The sequence below is a fragment of the Dipodomys merriami genome, unplaced genomic scaffold (genome assembly GCF_024711535.1).
Source record: "Dipodomys merriami isolate MVZ:Mamm:240054 unplaced genomic scaffold, mDipMer1.0.p SCAF_48, whole genome shotgun sequence".
Classification (NCBI taxonomy): domain Eukaryota; kingdom Metazoa; phylum Chordata; class Mammalia; order Rodentia; family Heteromyidae; genus Dipodomys; species Dipodomys merriami.
Genome location: NW_027206046.1, coordinates 4,348,208 through 4,364,321, shown reverse-complemented (window position 1 = coordinate 4,364,321; position 16,114 = coordinate 4,348,208). Strand labels below are relative to the sequence as shown.

General features: G+C 45.8%; 1 protein-coding gene and 1 long non-coding RNA gene across 3 annotated transcripts in view; both read left to right on the top strand.

Annotated features, from left to right (window-relative positions):
- LOC138808932 (uncharacterized) overlaps positions 1-3,256 on the top strand; it is a 117,638-nt gene extending 114,382 nt beyond the window's left edge. Inside the window, exons 5-6 of the long non-coding RNA XR_011366642.1 lie at positions 2,110-2,229; positions 2,972-3,256. This is a non-coding gene — a long non-coding RNA (uncharacterized lncRNA). The remainder of the gene's footprint in view (positions 1-2,109; positions 2,230-2,971) is intronic.
- A 54-nt stretch (positions 3,257-3,310) lies between these two features.
- The window catches only part of Usp3 (ubiquitin specific peptidase 3), a 79,130-nt gene continuing 66,326 nt past the window's right edge, over positions 3,311-16,114 (top strand). The window contains exon 1 of one of the 2 annotated variants that reach the window (XM_069995208.1): positions 3,311-3,625. In XM_069995208.1, the coding sequence (XP_069851309.1) occupies positions 3,535-3,625 (91 nt within the window). In that variant the 5' untranslated portion in view covers positions 3,311-3,534. Of the gene's footprint in view, positions 3,626-4,436; positions 4,459-16,114 lie in introns of those variants that run through there. The other variant, XM_069995209.1, reaches the window with a different exon arrangement.

Here is a 16,114-nt window from a genome sequence, read left to right as displayed (position 1 = left end):
ACCCCAAAACAGACCCACATGTGTGAGGCCCTGCTGAGGTTTTGGCAGGGCCCGGGAACTGGGACCAGGTGCATCACCAATCAGGGTGGGCTGGTTTGGTTAGCTGGGGTTCCTTGGGGCTAGAGCGATGCTGGCCAAGAACAAAAAAAAGCGATCGTTGTATTAAATGCAGCTGCAGAAGGAAGCTATTGAAAAGGCAGATTCCTAGCCTGCGCCGTGCTCTGCCTGCTTTTGACACATCTACTTGTTTTTTGTCCCCCCCCCCCCAGCTCTCATCTACCTCCCCCCCCCCAACCACTTTGCTATGAACACTTGCTGTGTTAGGGCAGTGCAGAAAGCCCAGGAAAGCTCAACTTCTTTGGTTTGACTGCTGAGAGTCAGGGATTTCTGCCATCAGGAGCCACTAAATGAAGGCCCCTGTTCCAAGAGGCTTTTTTAATTAAGGTGAAGGAAAGAAGATAATATATATATATATACACACACTATATAGTATATATATATAGTGTATATATATATATATATATATACACACCACACACACACACACACACACATATAAAATAGTATTTTTTTTAAGTAGCTTATCTTTTTATTTATTTATTTGGTCATGGAGCCTGAATTCTGGGCCTGGGCGCTGTCCGTCAGCTCTTCGGCTCAAGGCTAGCGCTCTACCACTTGAGCCACAGCGCCATTTCCAGCTTTTTCTGCTTATGTGGTGCGGAGGAATTGAACCCAGGAATTGAACCCAGGAACTGAACTCATGCATGGGAGGCAATCACTCTAACTCTGAGCCACCTTCCCAGCCGCTCCTTCTCCCCTCCCCCCCCCCCCCCCCGCCCCGATCTTTTTATTTTATTTATTTATTTTTTTTGTCGGTCGTGGGGCTTGAACTCTGGGCCTGGGCGCTGTCCCTCAGCTCTTCAGCTCAAGGCGAGTGCTCTACCACTTGAGCTACAGCGCCACTTCCGGTTTTCTGGTGGTTTATTGGAGATAGGAGTCTCAAGGTCTCTCCTGCTCGGGCTGGCTTTGAACTGCGATCCTCAGATCTCAGCCTCCTGAGTAGCTAGGATTACAGGTGTGAGCCACCAGCGCCCGGCCCGATCTTTTTAAAACATGAACTCAGAACTGAAAGAAAATTTAGAGATTATTTCCAAGGGGTCAAACACCTGGCATATACTGGGCCACTTTTGTAAGCGTCTCTTCTTCAGTGCTAAATCACTGCTGGATCCTCACTCACCGAATGCTTATTTACTGGACACCCTAGGAAACCAGGCAGACTTGTTTGCTACCATTATGGCCTTCCAAGGGGAAGACAGACATTAAACAAATAATTACATACACGGAGAATGTTTTCTAAGGCACATTTGAAAGTCAGCTTTTGGGGGGGGAAGTCTAGGGTGTGACACATCCCTTTACAGCTACGGAGGTAAGAAGAGGGCAGGGTGGAGCAGGGTCAAGAAAGGCCGGAAGAAGGAAGTGATGTTCAAATGGAGGTTTAGGAGATTAGCAAACAGTTCATAAGAGGGTGGGAAAAAAGTTACCCGGTATGAAAGAGTTGTAGTACGCATGCTCCTTGGCTCAGTGAGGGACTAGATACTAAGTGGGAAGGTGTCCAGAGGAGAAAGAAGGCTGATTAAGCCAGACTTTTAAGGTTATAGGAGAAGGGCGGAACAGCTTGAACAAAGGTCAGATTGTACAGTTAATCCTCCTCCCTTTTCCCAGGGTAGCAGCCCTCACCTGGTGTTACTTAAATGAAAAACAGAAGCTGGGCTGATATCTGTAATCCCTTCTACTCTGGGGGTTGAGATCTGCAGTTGGAAGTTAGTCAGGGCAGGAAAGTCTGGGAGACTCTTATCTCCAATTAATTAACCTGATATATATATATATATATATATATATATATATATATATATATATATATATCAGGAAGTGGAGGTGTGGCTCAGGTGGTAGAGGAGTAACTTGGAATGAAAAGGGGCAGTGCTTAGGTTCTGAGTTCAAGCCCAGTACTGACACTGACACACACACACACACACACACAAAACACCTATGATTTCTCAAGTACCTACAGTGTGATGTAAATTCTCACATCTTCTGTTACTTTTCTAGTTTTTAGGTGAAGATAAAGGCTTGGGAGGACTAGAAACACTTGCTCAGGTTGGCAAGGGTTAAGGTGCCTGTGTCTGGAACAGATCCAATCTTTGGTCCAACAGCGATCAAATAAATTTGGTAAGCCATGGATGTATGTGTGTGTGTGTGTTTGGATTGAGGAATGCAAAGCACTCTGGGCCGCGGTGTCCTAGGGAGGTGGACACCATTAGAGATAGTGGGGTGGTGTCCACAGAGAAGAGCGCCTAAGGGGGTGCCCCTGGACTGCACAGGGGAAGGGTAGGACAAATAGAAGCCAGGCTCTAACCACTACTCAGCCCTGCCCAGTTAATCATTTCCTGACCACCCTCCTCTGGTCCCCACTCACAAGATGGCGACATCAGTATCTCCACCCCACCCCACCCCCTTTGCTGGCCTTCTGCCCGTGACTCCTTTTCCTGAATGTTCGAGGAGCCCCAATTTGGAGGCTATGTGTGTCCTGATAGTCTAATAGACACCCTCAAGGCCGTGCCCCGGTGAGATCACCGGGCCCTCTGGGGTGTAAGCCGGACCCCAGTGGCGCCCGGAGGCCTGCCCTTTCCAAACAAACAAACAAACAAAAAACCACATCGGGGAGCCCGGGATCCACAATCCGCGGGGATTGGCAGCTGGCAGACTCGGGCGATCCCTCTCCTCCGAGATGCACAGGGCGCGGTGGCCGCGGCGGGCAGTGCGTGGCGAGGTTTAAGTTAGGTGCTGTGCGGGGCGGAGCGCCCGGCTGGGGGGGGGGGCGAGCAGGTGCCGGGTCCCCTCCATCGGGGTGGGTGGGGGGGACGGGAGGGGGGTGCGCTCCGCAGACCCAAGCTCATGACTTCTCTTGCAGCGGCGGGCGAGGCGTGAAGAAGTCCGCCGACGTGCGGGGGAGGTGAGGAGGCCGCGCGTGGCAGGGTCCACACCCGCGTCCGGCGGACTCCGCCACGAGTTCAAGACCCAGACCCGGCTCCAGAGCGAGCACACTTGCAGCCACCCGTGCCCTGGGACCCACGCGGCTGGCCGCGCACCCCCCGGCCTCACCCCAGTTGGCAAAGTGACTTCCACGGAGCGCCGCGCGCGCGCCGGGACCCCGCCCTCCACGGGGCGGGGCCTGGGGGCGGGGCCTACGAGGGGCGGAGCCTGCGCGGGGCGGGGCCACCTCGGGAAGGCGGAAGCCTGCAGTCTAGAGACGGACGCAAAACCCGGTTCCGGATTACACGTTCTCTGGAGCGGGGCGCCGGGAGACGGCAGGCGGGAAAACCCGGCGCCCGGAAGCCCTTGCTTTCTTTGACGCAAAGGCTCGGGACTTAGCCGCCGTCTGCCCGAGAGCCCGGCGAGAAGCGACCCCAGACGGAGCCTCTGGAAGCCCTGCGCCCGGCAGCCTCGGTCCTCCCTGCCGCCGTACTCGTGGCCATGGAGTGTCCGCACCTCAGCTCTAGCGTCTGCATCGCCCCGGACTCCGCCAAGTTCCCCAACGGCTCCCCGTCGTCCTGGTGCTGCAGCGGTGAGTGCGGTCCCCGGGAGCCGGCCGGCCGCGCACCCGAGGCCCCGGCTCTGCCAGGCCTGCCGTCGAAGGGCCGCGAGCGGGCGGGCGGGCCGCGCGCGCGGACGCGGGGAGCGGCGAGGGCGAGCGAGCGGGGTCCGGCGCGCTTGAAGAGGAAAGCGGAGGAGCTGGGGGGTGGGGGGGGGGGGACCCGGCGAGGCAGGCGGGCGGGAGCGGATGCGGCTCCTTTGTTTCCCGCGGCCCGACGGCCGGGCCGGCGCTGGAGAGGCCCGTGAGGGACGGCGGGATGGGGGGGCCCACGAGCGGCGCGCCGGCGGGCCGGGACTCGAGGCCGGCGCCCCCTCGCTCCGCCCTGCGGCGCCGGGGCTCTGCTCGCCGCCCCCCACCCCCGCCTCCCCCGGGGGGCGGCCGCACGTGCGGCGGGGCCCGGCGGGCCGCTCGAGCCTGCGCCGGCCTCTCGACCCGGAGCCGGAGCCGAGCGCCGCTGCGCGCGGACGCAGCTTTGTCTGGGCTGCGGTGCGCGCGCGCGCGGGCGCGGGCACGGAGACCCCCGGGGCGGCCGCGGGCCTCGGCTCGGCTTGCGGCTCCCCGCCGGCCTGCCAGCCTGCCTTCCTCCCCCCCCCCCCTCAGAGCCCCCGGGAGGGCCCTCGGAAGCCGGGGCGGGTGCAGTGGGACCCGGGGAGGTCGGAGCCCAACAGCTGCTTTTGGAGCAGACGCCTCGGTTCGAGTTTGATCTTTTTCTGAGATCATTTCAGGACCCGCTGTGGGGTGGACATTTCACGAGGATTGCCCAGTGGGTCGTGTCGCCGACGCGGTTCCGAGGTTGATGTCAGGTGTGGGAGTAACTTAAGGCGTTTCAACTCCAGCCCAGTGCCCTCCCCCCCCACCCCCCACCCCTGGAAGCCCGGGATGGTGGGGGGGTCCCCTCATTGTCTGCTCGGGCGACTGGGGCGCGCACCGGCCGCCCTGCTCCGGTTACTTCCTGGTAGGGCCCTGGTGCCGCCGCTGCAGCCTTTGTTTATTAAAATTTAAACTGATCACTGGTAGCTGGTGTGTGTGTGTGTGTGTGTGTGTGTGTGTGTGTGTGTGTGTGTGTGTGTGTGTGTGTGTGTGTGTGTGTGTGTGTGTGTGTGTGTGTGTGTGTGTGTGTGTGTGTGTGTGTGTGTGTGTGTTGCTTATTAAAATTTAAACTGATCACTGGTAGCTGGTGTGTGTGTGTGTGTGTGTGTGTGTGTGTGTGTGTGTGTGTGTGTCCTGGGGGGGGAATAGTGTCAAATTTGAATTGTGCACTTCAGAAATCTTGTTCAGTTTCTAAATAATAAAAGCCGCGATGCTATTGCTTTAGCCGGGTGACCTTTTTTTTTCCCCCCCATGTGGGTCGAGCTGGGAAGATGGTACTTTTAGGGAACGCAGGAACACTTCTGACAGGTTATTTCTTAAAGGGCGATGGTGCCATTGGAGAGACACAGAAATCCACAAAGGAAGATCTACTCCAGGATAAGGAGTATAATAATCGCCGTTTCCTGGAGCTCTCAGAAGTTGGGGCTTTTGCTTGCCTTTGTAAAGTCAGCTCGGTTTCTCCTACTCCCCCCCTTTCCCTCCAAGCCTTTAAACATTAACCAGTTAATTCACTTCGCCGGCCAGTATTGAAATTCTGTGGGCTTGTTTTTGAGGCAGGGTCTCCTTATATATCTGGCTCAGACTGGCTTGGAAAACTTGAGTGACACTGGTTGACCTCAAGTTTGTGATCTTCCTGTCTCAGCTTCCGTGAGGACTGGAATTACAGGAATCCACCAAGCCTGGTCAGTTCTTTTTGTGAGGCTGCTGAAGCTGGTGTACGTGAACTCTTTACCTAAATACATCTTCAACCGTGAATGTTGAGCCTGGAACAAAAATAAGGTGAATCAAGTTGTGTCATAAATTGGTTGTTTGCTATAGCTGTAATGCTACAATTGTAGCTTATTATTTCTTCCAAGAAAGTTTTTTCTTTTTTTTGGGGGGGGGGGACATGACCAAAATGAACACAAGGAAAAGCAAGGCATGGTCGTTACTGTTGCTCATCTGTAGTAAGCTACAGGAATACAGAGTGAACAACACTCAGCCTGCTTCTGGTTTTCTTGATGTAAAATCACATCAGGCTTAAAAATGGCTTCACTGGGCACACGAATCTAAAAGAAGACAATAATTATGCAATGGCAGATATCGTGTGTGTTCATCTTGTCTGTCAGGACTTTCACTTGATGGTGGCATAGAGGTCAGAAAATCAGGAGGATGGGCTGGGAAGGTGGCTCAGTGGTAGAGCGCTTGCCTTGCATGCATGATGCCCTGGGTTCGATTCCTCAGCACCACATAAGCAGAAAACAAAATAGAACAAAATGGAAGTGGCACTATGGCTTAAGTGGTAGAGCACTGGCCTTGAGCTGAAGAGCTGAGGGACAGTGTCCAGGCCTAGAGTTCAGGCCCCATGACCGGCCAAAAAAAAAAAAAAAATCAAGAGGAATTTACTAAGTAAAAAAAAAAGGAGCACAACCGAGAGGTTTGTGCTGATAAGAGTCAGCTAGTAATGTTTAGCCCTAAGGGAGATGGTGATTTTTGTCCAAAGGGTATCCTGAAACAAAGTTGGCCTCCGGCAGTTGCTTAAATTTTACAACCAGCAGCTAGCTTTGTGTGGGGTTTCCTTAGTCCACACTCTTGAGTTTGAACCTATTTCATATGGGCCTCCCATTTTAACCTGTGGTTGGTATATCTAGTGTTTATATTAAGCTTGATCTTGTTCTTGCCTGGCTGTTGTTTCAGTGATTAAATGATTAGTAAATCTATGAGTCCTTAACTCTCATCCTTGAGAGTCATGCATTGTGGCATTCCCCAGCCCTTTCAAATGTATATTTTGATAGGGACTATGAATGTAGCACTCAATAATATTGTGCCTGATGATGAGTTGGGTTTCTTTCTTTCTTTTGCTTACCATTTGAGTCACAGTGCCGCTTCTGGCTTTTTCTGTTTATGTGGTACTGAGGAATTGAACCTGGGACTTCATGCATGCTAGGCAAGTACTTTACCACTGAGCCACATTCCCAGCCCAAGTTGGATTACTTTGTTATTAAGGGAGGAAGAGAATCCTTGTTTTGGCCTGTGGACAATGAGAATAATGCCCCCCCCCCTTTTTTTTTTGAGAGTTTGCACTTTTGTCTCCAGTGACACTGCCAAACATGTTGCGAAAGGCCAAATCAGGGCTCAGCTAGAGAGCAGAACTTACTTGGACAAGGACTGTTAACTTGAAGTGTCACTTTCACTCTATCTGGGAGAGAAAGAGGGGGAAATGGAGGGAGGGAGGGAGAGAGAGAGAGAGATTTTCCATATACAGGTGCTATGGGTATAAACAAGGCAATTTTCTCTGACAGTTGAGAAACTGCTATATGTTATCCAAGTAACAGGTGTGTATTACAGGTCAGAACATCTTTGTAAAGAGGACTCTGAATAATTAAATATCTAAAGCCCATTAAATGGAGCCCAGAACAGACTGGCTTTATGCTGAATTATGTTTTACAAGGAGATATAGAACTCAACAAGATTAGGGGGGGGAAGGGGTAAGAAGTAATTATATTGCAGACTTAACTAGAGCGTCTTATCTATGGAAGGCACTGTGTATTGGGTTATGTAATTGGATAATCAGACTTTGGTTTCAGAACTCCTTTACAGGTCTTAATATTTCTGAGAACCCAGGCGTTTGTGGCTTATATCCATTGTGTGGCTTACGTCTACTAATATTACCATATTAGAAAATAAAATTGAAGAAATTTAAAGATAAGTATCAGTTTACTTACAAGAAACAATAGATTCAGTGCTTTCTAATAATATAAATGATGGAGATCATATAAAATGTTTTTCAAAATCAAAATTTAATGGGAAGAGTGCCATTATTTTCTCTGTCTCTCCTTCCTTCCTTCCTTCCTTCCTTCTTTCTTTTTTTTTTTCCTGGTCATGGGGCCTGGACTCTGGGCCTGGGCGCTGACCCTCAGCTCTTTCGCTCAAGGCTAGTGCTCTACCACTTGAGCCACAGAGTCACTTCCAGCTTTTTCTGCTTATGTGGTGCTGAGGAATCGAACCCAGGGCGTCATGCATGCATGGCAAGCGCTCTACCACTGAGCTACCTTCCCAGCCCCTATTTTATATTATTTCACAATTATTGTTCATCTGAAGCTGGATTCTCTATCTTGCTTCTATATTTAGTCTCTGGGGACATCTTCAACTGTGATGCTCAGATCTCATCACAGGTGTGAGCCACTGACAACTGGCCCTTAAAGTAATACTTTAATATCATTCATGAAAATAGTTTGACTTTCTGGATACCCTGAACTCTTTGAAAAGGTACTCGTTCAAGGACACCAACTTTTATCAAAATAGCCTTAAAAAATTAGAAAACATGTTAGGCCTTACTTTAAAACTGGCAACATTTCATATGCCTTTCTAGAGACTTGGGGTTTGGAAATAGGGTTTTAGTAAAATAAAACTCATAATCTTGAAAAAGTTACTGTTTAACCTAGTTGGGGGAGAGACAGGAAGCTAAACCGGTTAGAAGATAAATCCACATTGTGGTTTAAGGTAAATGTTGAAAATAGCAATCTCCTAATAAGGTAAAAACTGATTTTTTTGGTCTAATCATTGCTAACGGCATTCTAGTTAAAATATAAGAGTTTTAAATAAAAACTGGGGCATTCTCTCAAGCTTTTTTGTTATTTGCACATACCAGATGTTATTTTCAGAAGCAAGAGCATGGGCATTCCTTATTTTTGTGGATGAAAGAATTGAAACAGTAGCAAAAGAAGGGGGACACTGGGGAACAACAACAACATGAAAAAGCAAACAAACAACATTGCTTTAAAAAATGCACTGAGTGAAACTGTCTTCATAACCAAGGAAAGCCAAAGACTAAGTATTTGGACTTCAAGGGTTTACATTAAGTAGCTAGTTAAACTGGGACTGTTTTAAATAGCAAAGGCATGAGAATTTTTTCCCTGATTAATTTTTTTCTGACTTGAGGCACTTCTTTCAAGTCTCAATACACCCTGGCCCCCTTGTATTATTCTATTAGTAAAAAGTGAGTTTAGATCAGATAAATGTTCTACATTTGTGTGGGGATAGATAACTTGAGGTAAACTTTTTCTTTTAAAGATCTGTTCAGTAGGATGAGATGCTGATTATTGGCAGTAAATTTGTAATGCAACAATGAATTTGTGATAAAGGTAAGAAATCACCTTGATGATGGAATGCAGTGGTGGACTATTTTGTACTGTATTTTCTCTTACCACTTACATTTAAAGAAGACTAGTTAGTCCAGTGGATTTGGTTTTTAAATAAGATCATTTTGTTCATTAGGTCAAATGCATTTACAGTTTTTAAATGGCATTCTGTGATCTATTAAGTGTAATGAGACACTCAGTAAAAGGTGCTTAATGAATGAGCTTCAAGTTAGATGGTGGCTAGAGTGTGTCTCTGACTTCACGTGGAAAATAAATGCAAATTAAGTGACAAGCCACCTCCCAACTCCACCACTAGTCCTCATTTTCTGTATTTTAGCCAGTAAACTTGAGCTGGATCGCCAGCAAATGACCACTTACAATCTTGCTACCATAATGAATTTGTATTCTTTTGACATTGGGTGGACGTATTAGCTGTAAATGAGGATAGAGTAGTTTAAAAAAAAAAATCAGTGGACACATCTTACTTAACATAAATCCTGAAGATTGGTATTTGAACTTTATGTTCTTTTCTAAAGGATTTAAGCTTTTAGAGTAGTTGTAAAGCTCAAATCAAATGGAGCTGTCTTTCTCGTGTTGTGGGCCCTAGTCCTCAACCTTTAAGCAGCCTCACCCTGTTCCCATAGTTGGAATATTTAATTAGCAGTAGATGTGAGAAACCTGGATCTTAAAATGTGCTCTGTGTGTGTTTGAAGAGGCTTCATTCAGTCCAAGGCCTGAGACTACCATTCTGTTCTGATGATCAGCGGTTATTTTCCAAGTAGTATATTATATATTAAGAATGCCTCTCATGGACTAAGCAGAAGAAAGGATGGGGATGAGGTAGGAATTAGTTCTTTCTTTTGTTTTTCAATGTTTCATTTATCCACAAAACCATTCCTTCTCATCATTCTTTGCTTTTACACCATTAGCCTTAGGCTTTATGCCATCCTACTTTTTCCTCATTGAAATTTGTGCAATTTCCTTCTCTATTGGAAAAGAAAAGATTGGTTTTGGGTCCTTCAGAATAGATTTAGAAATACTTATGCTTTCATAGTGTTCGTAGCTCAGCGAGTAATTTAAATTCCGGTTTTAAAATTTAATTGAGTCCCACTTCCATCAGGAATAATTTACATGCCTGTTTCGCCTTAATCTTCTTTTTTTCTTTTTGATCATTTCCTCTTCTTTGAGCCTTGTGTGGTTTTCTAAATGTACTTTTCCCTTCTCTGAAGAAAAAATAAAGTTGTCTCTGATTAAACTCCGTTTCTTAACTATGTAGATGTGTAGAGGTTTGTGTTCAGCCTGAGTATGGGAATGGATCTAGTAGGTGGTTTCTTGAGTGTTGGAAGTGGAGCCTGTATACTGAGCAGTCTGGTTTAGTGTTTAATGCTTATCCAGGTCCTCTCAGATAGGAGAGCAACTGCATTTCAGTAGAGCTTTCCTGGACAGATGGCTTATAAGGAAGTGTTTTGATAGATTCTCAGTGGGGGCCGGTACTTTTGGGAGGGTATACTTGTGCTGAAGCTTACCTTGACTGACAGTGTAGCATGCTGAGAACAGCATGAACAGTAGCAGCTTGTTTATCTTACCTACTCTTGCCTTGTAGCAAGACCTTTCAAGATGCTCAGAGATTTCCATGTAGTATTCTGTTTTGGAATGTAGGTGTGGGTAGATATCTGAGGCTGAAAGAGAATTCACCTAAAAAGTTGTGCAATGTAGTGATATCTTGAAATTTTTAGGGATTAGTGAGTGAACTTTGGCTTAGAAACTTGTAAATAGAGACCATCTTTTCATGGCTGAGAGTGTGCAGATGCTTCTCTCCAGTCATTCCAGATGTTTTCCTCATCTATTCATTTACTGAGTAGGAGGAGAACTGAGAACAACGTAAAGTAACTTCAAAGTGGCTAGCTAGCATTTAATCCTGACTAAATTAATTAACTACCCATCCTTGTGGTTTTTCCTGTTTTATACATTATGAAACTGAGACAAAGAGTAAGAGTTGCTTAAGATACCTGGGGTATTAAAGACAGTCCAGAGCTTGAGCACAAATAGTACATGGCTTAGAGCTTGCCCCTCTTTAAAAGCCCTGTCTTTATTTTGTCATTAACTTAACGCTTGATAATTTGAAGGACTTAAGGTGTTTGGAAATATGCTTGAGATAATTCCTTGGAAGATTTTTCACATGAAAAATTAAAATTCCACATCTTAACATTTACTCTCTTATTTTTCTCTGACAGATGACATTTTAATTTATTTTCAAATTAAACACTGTTCACCACAATTAGCTAGCAAATTTTTGTAACTTTGGTCAAGATGATTCATAAAGTTAAGGATAAATGTTATAAGAAAACCTCATTTGATGTGAATGATAACTAGATCCTGGTATTTTTCATGATAAGATACAACTTACCTTGAAAAGGAAGTTTAGATTAGAGAGACAAGCCAAGGTTTTAGTGAGGAAAAGCTTTGCCTTGTCCAGAACACTTTAAAGTTGAGAATACTTTATGTAAAAGAGATGAGTGGGCTGGGAAAGTGGCTTAGTGGTAGAGCGCTTGCCTTGTAGGAATGAGGCCCTGGGTTCGATTCCTCAGCACCACATAAGCAGAAAAATCCAGACATGGCTCAAGTGGTAGAGCGTTGGCCTTGAGCTGAAGAGCTGAGGGACAGCACCCAGGCCCCAGAGTTCAGGCCCTGTGACCCACCAAAAAAAAAAAAAAGAGAGAGAGAGAGAGAGATAGATACCAGAGACTAGACAGTGGCATAGCCCATACGGCAGGCTTTATTTACGCTACTGGGTCTATTGCTCCCAGGTTAAGTTAGCTGCTTTTATTTTTGAAGGTAGGATCTTGGCTATCTTTGGCAGTAGACCTTGGATATAATCAGTCACAGTTACATCTAGTTGAGAGAGTGTGTGTGTGTATGTGTGTCTGTGTCTGTAAGCAGGCACACACACCACGTTCACATGCCCATGCATGCATGTGCTTTTGGCACCTTAGGCTTGAACTCAGGCCCTGGGCATTGTCCCTGAACTTTTTTGCTCAAAACTAGTGCGCTGTCACTTGAGTCACAGCTCTACTTCCAGCTTTTTTTTTTTTTTTTTTTTTTGGTGGTTAATTGGAGATAAGAGATGGGACTTTCTTCTCTGGCTGGCTTCCAATTACAATCTTGAGATCTCAGATTCCTGAACAGGAAGGATTACAGGTGTGAGCACCAGTGCTCAACTTAAGGAATTGTTTTTAAAGAGAATATTTTTTTATGTGTATACTCTTTGAGACATCTTAAGTTTTTGTATGTTCAGCATATAATTTTGTTGCTATTTTTCTGTTTTCATTTTGCGCAACTCTTAATTCTCTACTAATAAGCCAGTTTATCTCATTTAGCAAATTCTAAATCAAAGTGTTGTTAAAGGGAAAAATTATTTGTTTTAAAATTTAGTATTTGACTTCCTTGATGGAATTTATTAACGTGCTGGCAAATTGGAACCACGAATTGGAAGTATAATTGGGAAGAAAGCTGCTTTGAATGTCAAGTATTACACTCATCTAATTTTTGTTGTTGTTGTTGTTGTTCTGGGGCTTGGACTCAGAGCCTGGGCTCTGTCCCTGAACCTCTCTGTGTTCAAGGCTAGTACTTGAGCCACAGCGCCATTTCCAGCTTTTTCTGTTTATGTGGCACTAAGGATTTGAACTAGGGCTTCATGCATGCTAGGCAAGCAAGCACTCTTACCACTAAGCCACATTCCCGACCCTCATCTAATTTTTTTGTAGGCTGAAATTCAATGTTTGGACATAGTAAACTAGTATCCTCAATATAGCTCTGGGTATAGTTAATTTAACTTTTTTTTTTTTTTTTTTTTTTGCTGGTTGTGGGGCCTGAAATCTGGGCTTGGGCACTGTCCCTCGGCTCTTCAGCTCAAGGCTAGTGCTCTACCATTTGAGCCACAGCACCACTTCCAGCTTTTTCTGCTTATGTGGTGCTGAGGAATTGAACCCAGGGCCTCATGCATGCAAGGTAAGCACTCTACCACTGAGCTACCTTCCCAGTCCCTTAATTTAACTTTTGATACTTATTTGTTTATTATTGTTTTGCCAGTCCTGGGGCTTGAACTCTGGGCCTAGGCATTGTCCCTGAGCTTCTTTTGCTCAGGGCTAGCACTCTACCACTTAAGCCCACAGCATCACTTCTGCTTCTGCTTAAGTGGTGCTGAGGAACCGAACCCAGAGCTTCATGCATGCTAGGCAAGCACTCTACTACTAAGCTACATTCCCAACCCTGATATTTATATTTATTTATTTTTTACAAGTCATTTATTGAATTAGCTACATACAAGGAACTGTGGAAGTCACTGGAAATACAGAATCACTTTTGATAAAGAATTCCTTTCAGTTGAGTCCCTTTCCTCACTTTTTTATTGTTGCTGGTGGAGGAGGTTCTTGGAGGTGGTTTGTTGGGTAGATGAGGGAGAAAGTTCAAAAGGCAGGGATTTTGCTTTTGCTGCTGCTAGGTCAGAGGTTCTTTGAAAACTGCTTTTAGGCAGTGTACCTTGTTGATGCCAACTAGTCATATTTTAAGATCTACCAATTGTATTGCCTGTGAAAGTTAATTACAGTCTTTCGGTTGCAGAGCTTAAAACAGATTTCCCCTTCTGAAGAAACACTGATAACACAGCTTTTACAGATGTATAAAATCCAAATGAGTTTAGGAAGTCAATGTTGTATTTTGAAAACTATGTTTGAAAATAAATGTGAAGGACATAAAAGAAAAGTTTGTAGTTGTTCCTAAGTGTTGGTGTTAACTGGATGTTTTATAATTAGTTAAGTGGTAGCTAATTTAATTTTTTAAAGGCCCTTTGAGGGGAGAATTTTAAAGATAAAAAGATAAAAACCCTATTACTACACACACACACACACACACGCACACGCACGCATGCACACGCACATATGCACGTACGCACCTATAATTTTAATTACTTTTTAAAAAATTTTAATTACTTTTTGTTGAAAACTGCACTGAATGTTAAATGTTCACCTTTACAATAAACAAATACAGTAACAGTAATTCATACTAAAACAAAACATACTTCTGATAGCCATTTTTTTTTTGTTTTTTTGTTTTTTTTTTTGGGTCCGGTCATGGGGCCTGAACTCTGGGCCTGGGCTCTGTCCCTCAGCTCTTCAGCTCAAGGCTAGCGCTCTACCACTTGAGCCACAGCACCACTTCCGGCTTTTTTCTTTTTGCTTATGTGGTGCTGAGGAATCCAACCCAGGGCCTCTGGCATGCAAGGCAAACACTCTACCACTGAGCCACCTTCCCAGCCCCAGCCATTTTTTTTTTGGGGGGGGGGGACAGTTTTAAAGTTTTTCTTTTGTCACAAAAACAGGAATGTACCTATACAAAGGCTAAAAATAGGCCATCTTTTTTGTTTTGTTTTTTGGGTCCGGTGGTGGGGCCCCTGAACTCTGGGCCTGGGCGCTGTCCCTCAGCTTTTCAGCTGAAGGCTAGCGCTCTACCACTTGAGTCACAGCACCACTTCCGGCTTTTTTCTTTTTGCTTATGTGGTGCTGAGGAATTGAACCCAGGGCCTCAGGCATGCAAGGCAAGCGCTCTACCACTGAGCCACCTTCCTATGCCTAGGCCATCTTTTTTAGACAAAAATCTGCCTATATTTTTAAAAAGATAAAATCAAAAGCCTGGCACTGGTGGCTCATACCTGTAATCCTAGCAACACAGAGGCTGAGATCTGAGGAAAGAAAAATTGAGACTCTTATTTCCAATTAGCCACCAGAGAATAAGAAGTAGTCTGTGGCTCCAAGTGCTGGAGCACGAGCCTTGAGCAAAAAATCTCAGGGACAAGAGCCCAGGCCTTCAGCCCAGCCCTATAACAACCACTACCACACCACCACCAACTAAAAGACATCATCAACTGGATGAAGACCATATTCTGCTTTAGAAGCAAATAGCTTTATCAGTGAGCCATTTTCCATTCTTTCTTTCAAGCTCTTGGCTCAAGCTTTTTCACTCACAGCTAGTGCTTTGCCACTTGAGCCATACCTCTAGTCCATGTTGGTTTTTTTTTCTTTTTTCCCCTTTGGTTATTTGTGCCTGTTCTGGCTTTGAACCTCTGTCCTCAAACCTCAGTCACCTCCTAAGTAGCCGAGTGTACAGGCACTGGTGTCAGGTGCTGTTTTCCATTCTTTTTTATTTTTTTGGTTGGTCGTGGGGCTTGAACTCTGGGCTTGGGCGCTGTCCCTGCACTCTTTCAGCTCAAGGCAAGCATTCTACCGCTTAAACCACAGCACCATTTCCAGTTTTCTAGTGGTTTATTGGAGATAAGAGTCTCAGGACTTTCCTGCCCCGGCTGGCTTTGAACTGCAACCCTCAGATCTCAGCCTCCTGAGTAGCTAGGATTACAGGCGTGAGCCACCAGCACAAGGCTTGTTTTCCATTCTCGAGTAGATTTTCTGTCCTTTTCTTTTTTCTTTGTTTTAGCTAGGTTGAAGATACCCCTGTTTGTACAAATCTGCATGCCTTGATCTGCCCTAAAATCTTTTTTGTCAATTGTGGGGCCTGAACTCTGCTTTTTCTGCTTTTTATTTTTAAAAAGGCTGTTAAGCCGGACACCTCACACCTGTAATCCTAGCTACTCAGGAGGCTGAGATCTGAGGATCGAAGTTTAAAGCCAACCCTGGCAGGAAAAGTTGTGAAACACTTATCTCCCATAAACCACCAGAAAACCAGAAGTGGCCCTGTGGCTCAAGTGGTAGAGCACTAGCTTGAGCTGAAGAGCTGAGGGACAGCACTCAGGCTCAGAGTTCAAGCCTCAGGACTGACAAAAAAAAAATTAAAAGAAAAAAGAAAAAAGGCTAAGGCTGGTAGCTCACACTTGTAATCCTAGCTGCTCTGGATGTTGAGATAGTTGTTAGTAGCCTTAAGCCAAAAATCTCAGAGACAGCTCCAGGCCCTGAGGTTAAGCCCAAGTATGGAGGAGTGGGGGAGGGATGAAGGAGGAGGTGCAGCTGCAGGGCCCTGGGGCCTCAGGCACACATGAACACTAAAGAACACGCACAGAGCTGTCAGAACTGGGATGAAGCTGGGTGGTTGTTTGCATAGCATGTATATGGATGGCCCTGGGTTCCTTGCCTAACACAGCAGGGTGGGGGAAAAATGTCTAAAATCTATTACAAGGCATAAAAATTAGAATGGTTCATCATTTAGAGCTAGGCAGATACTGAATTCCCTGGACTTCGAAGCT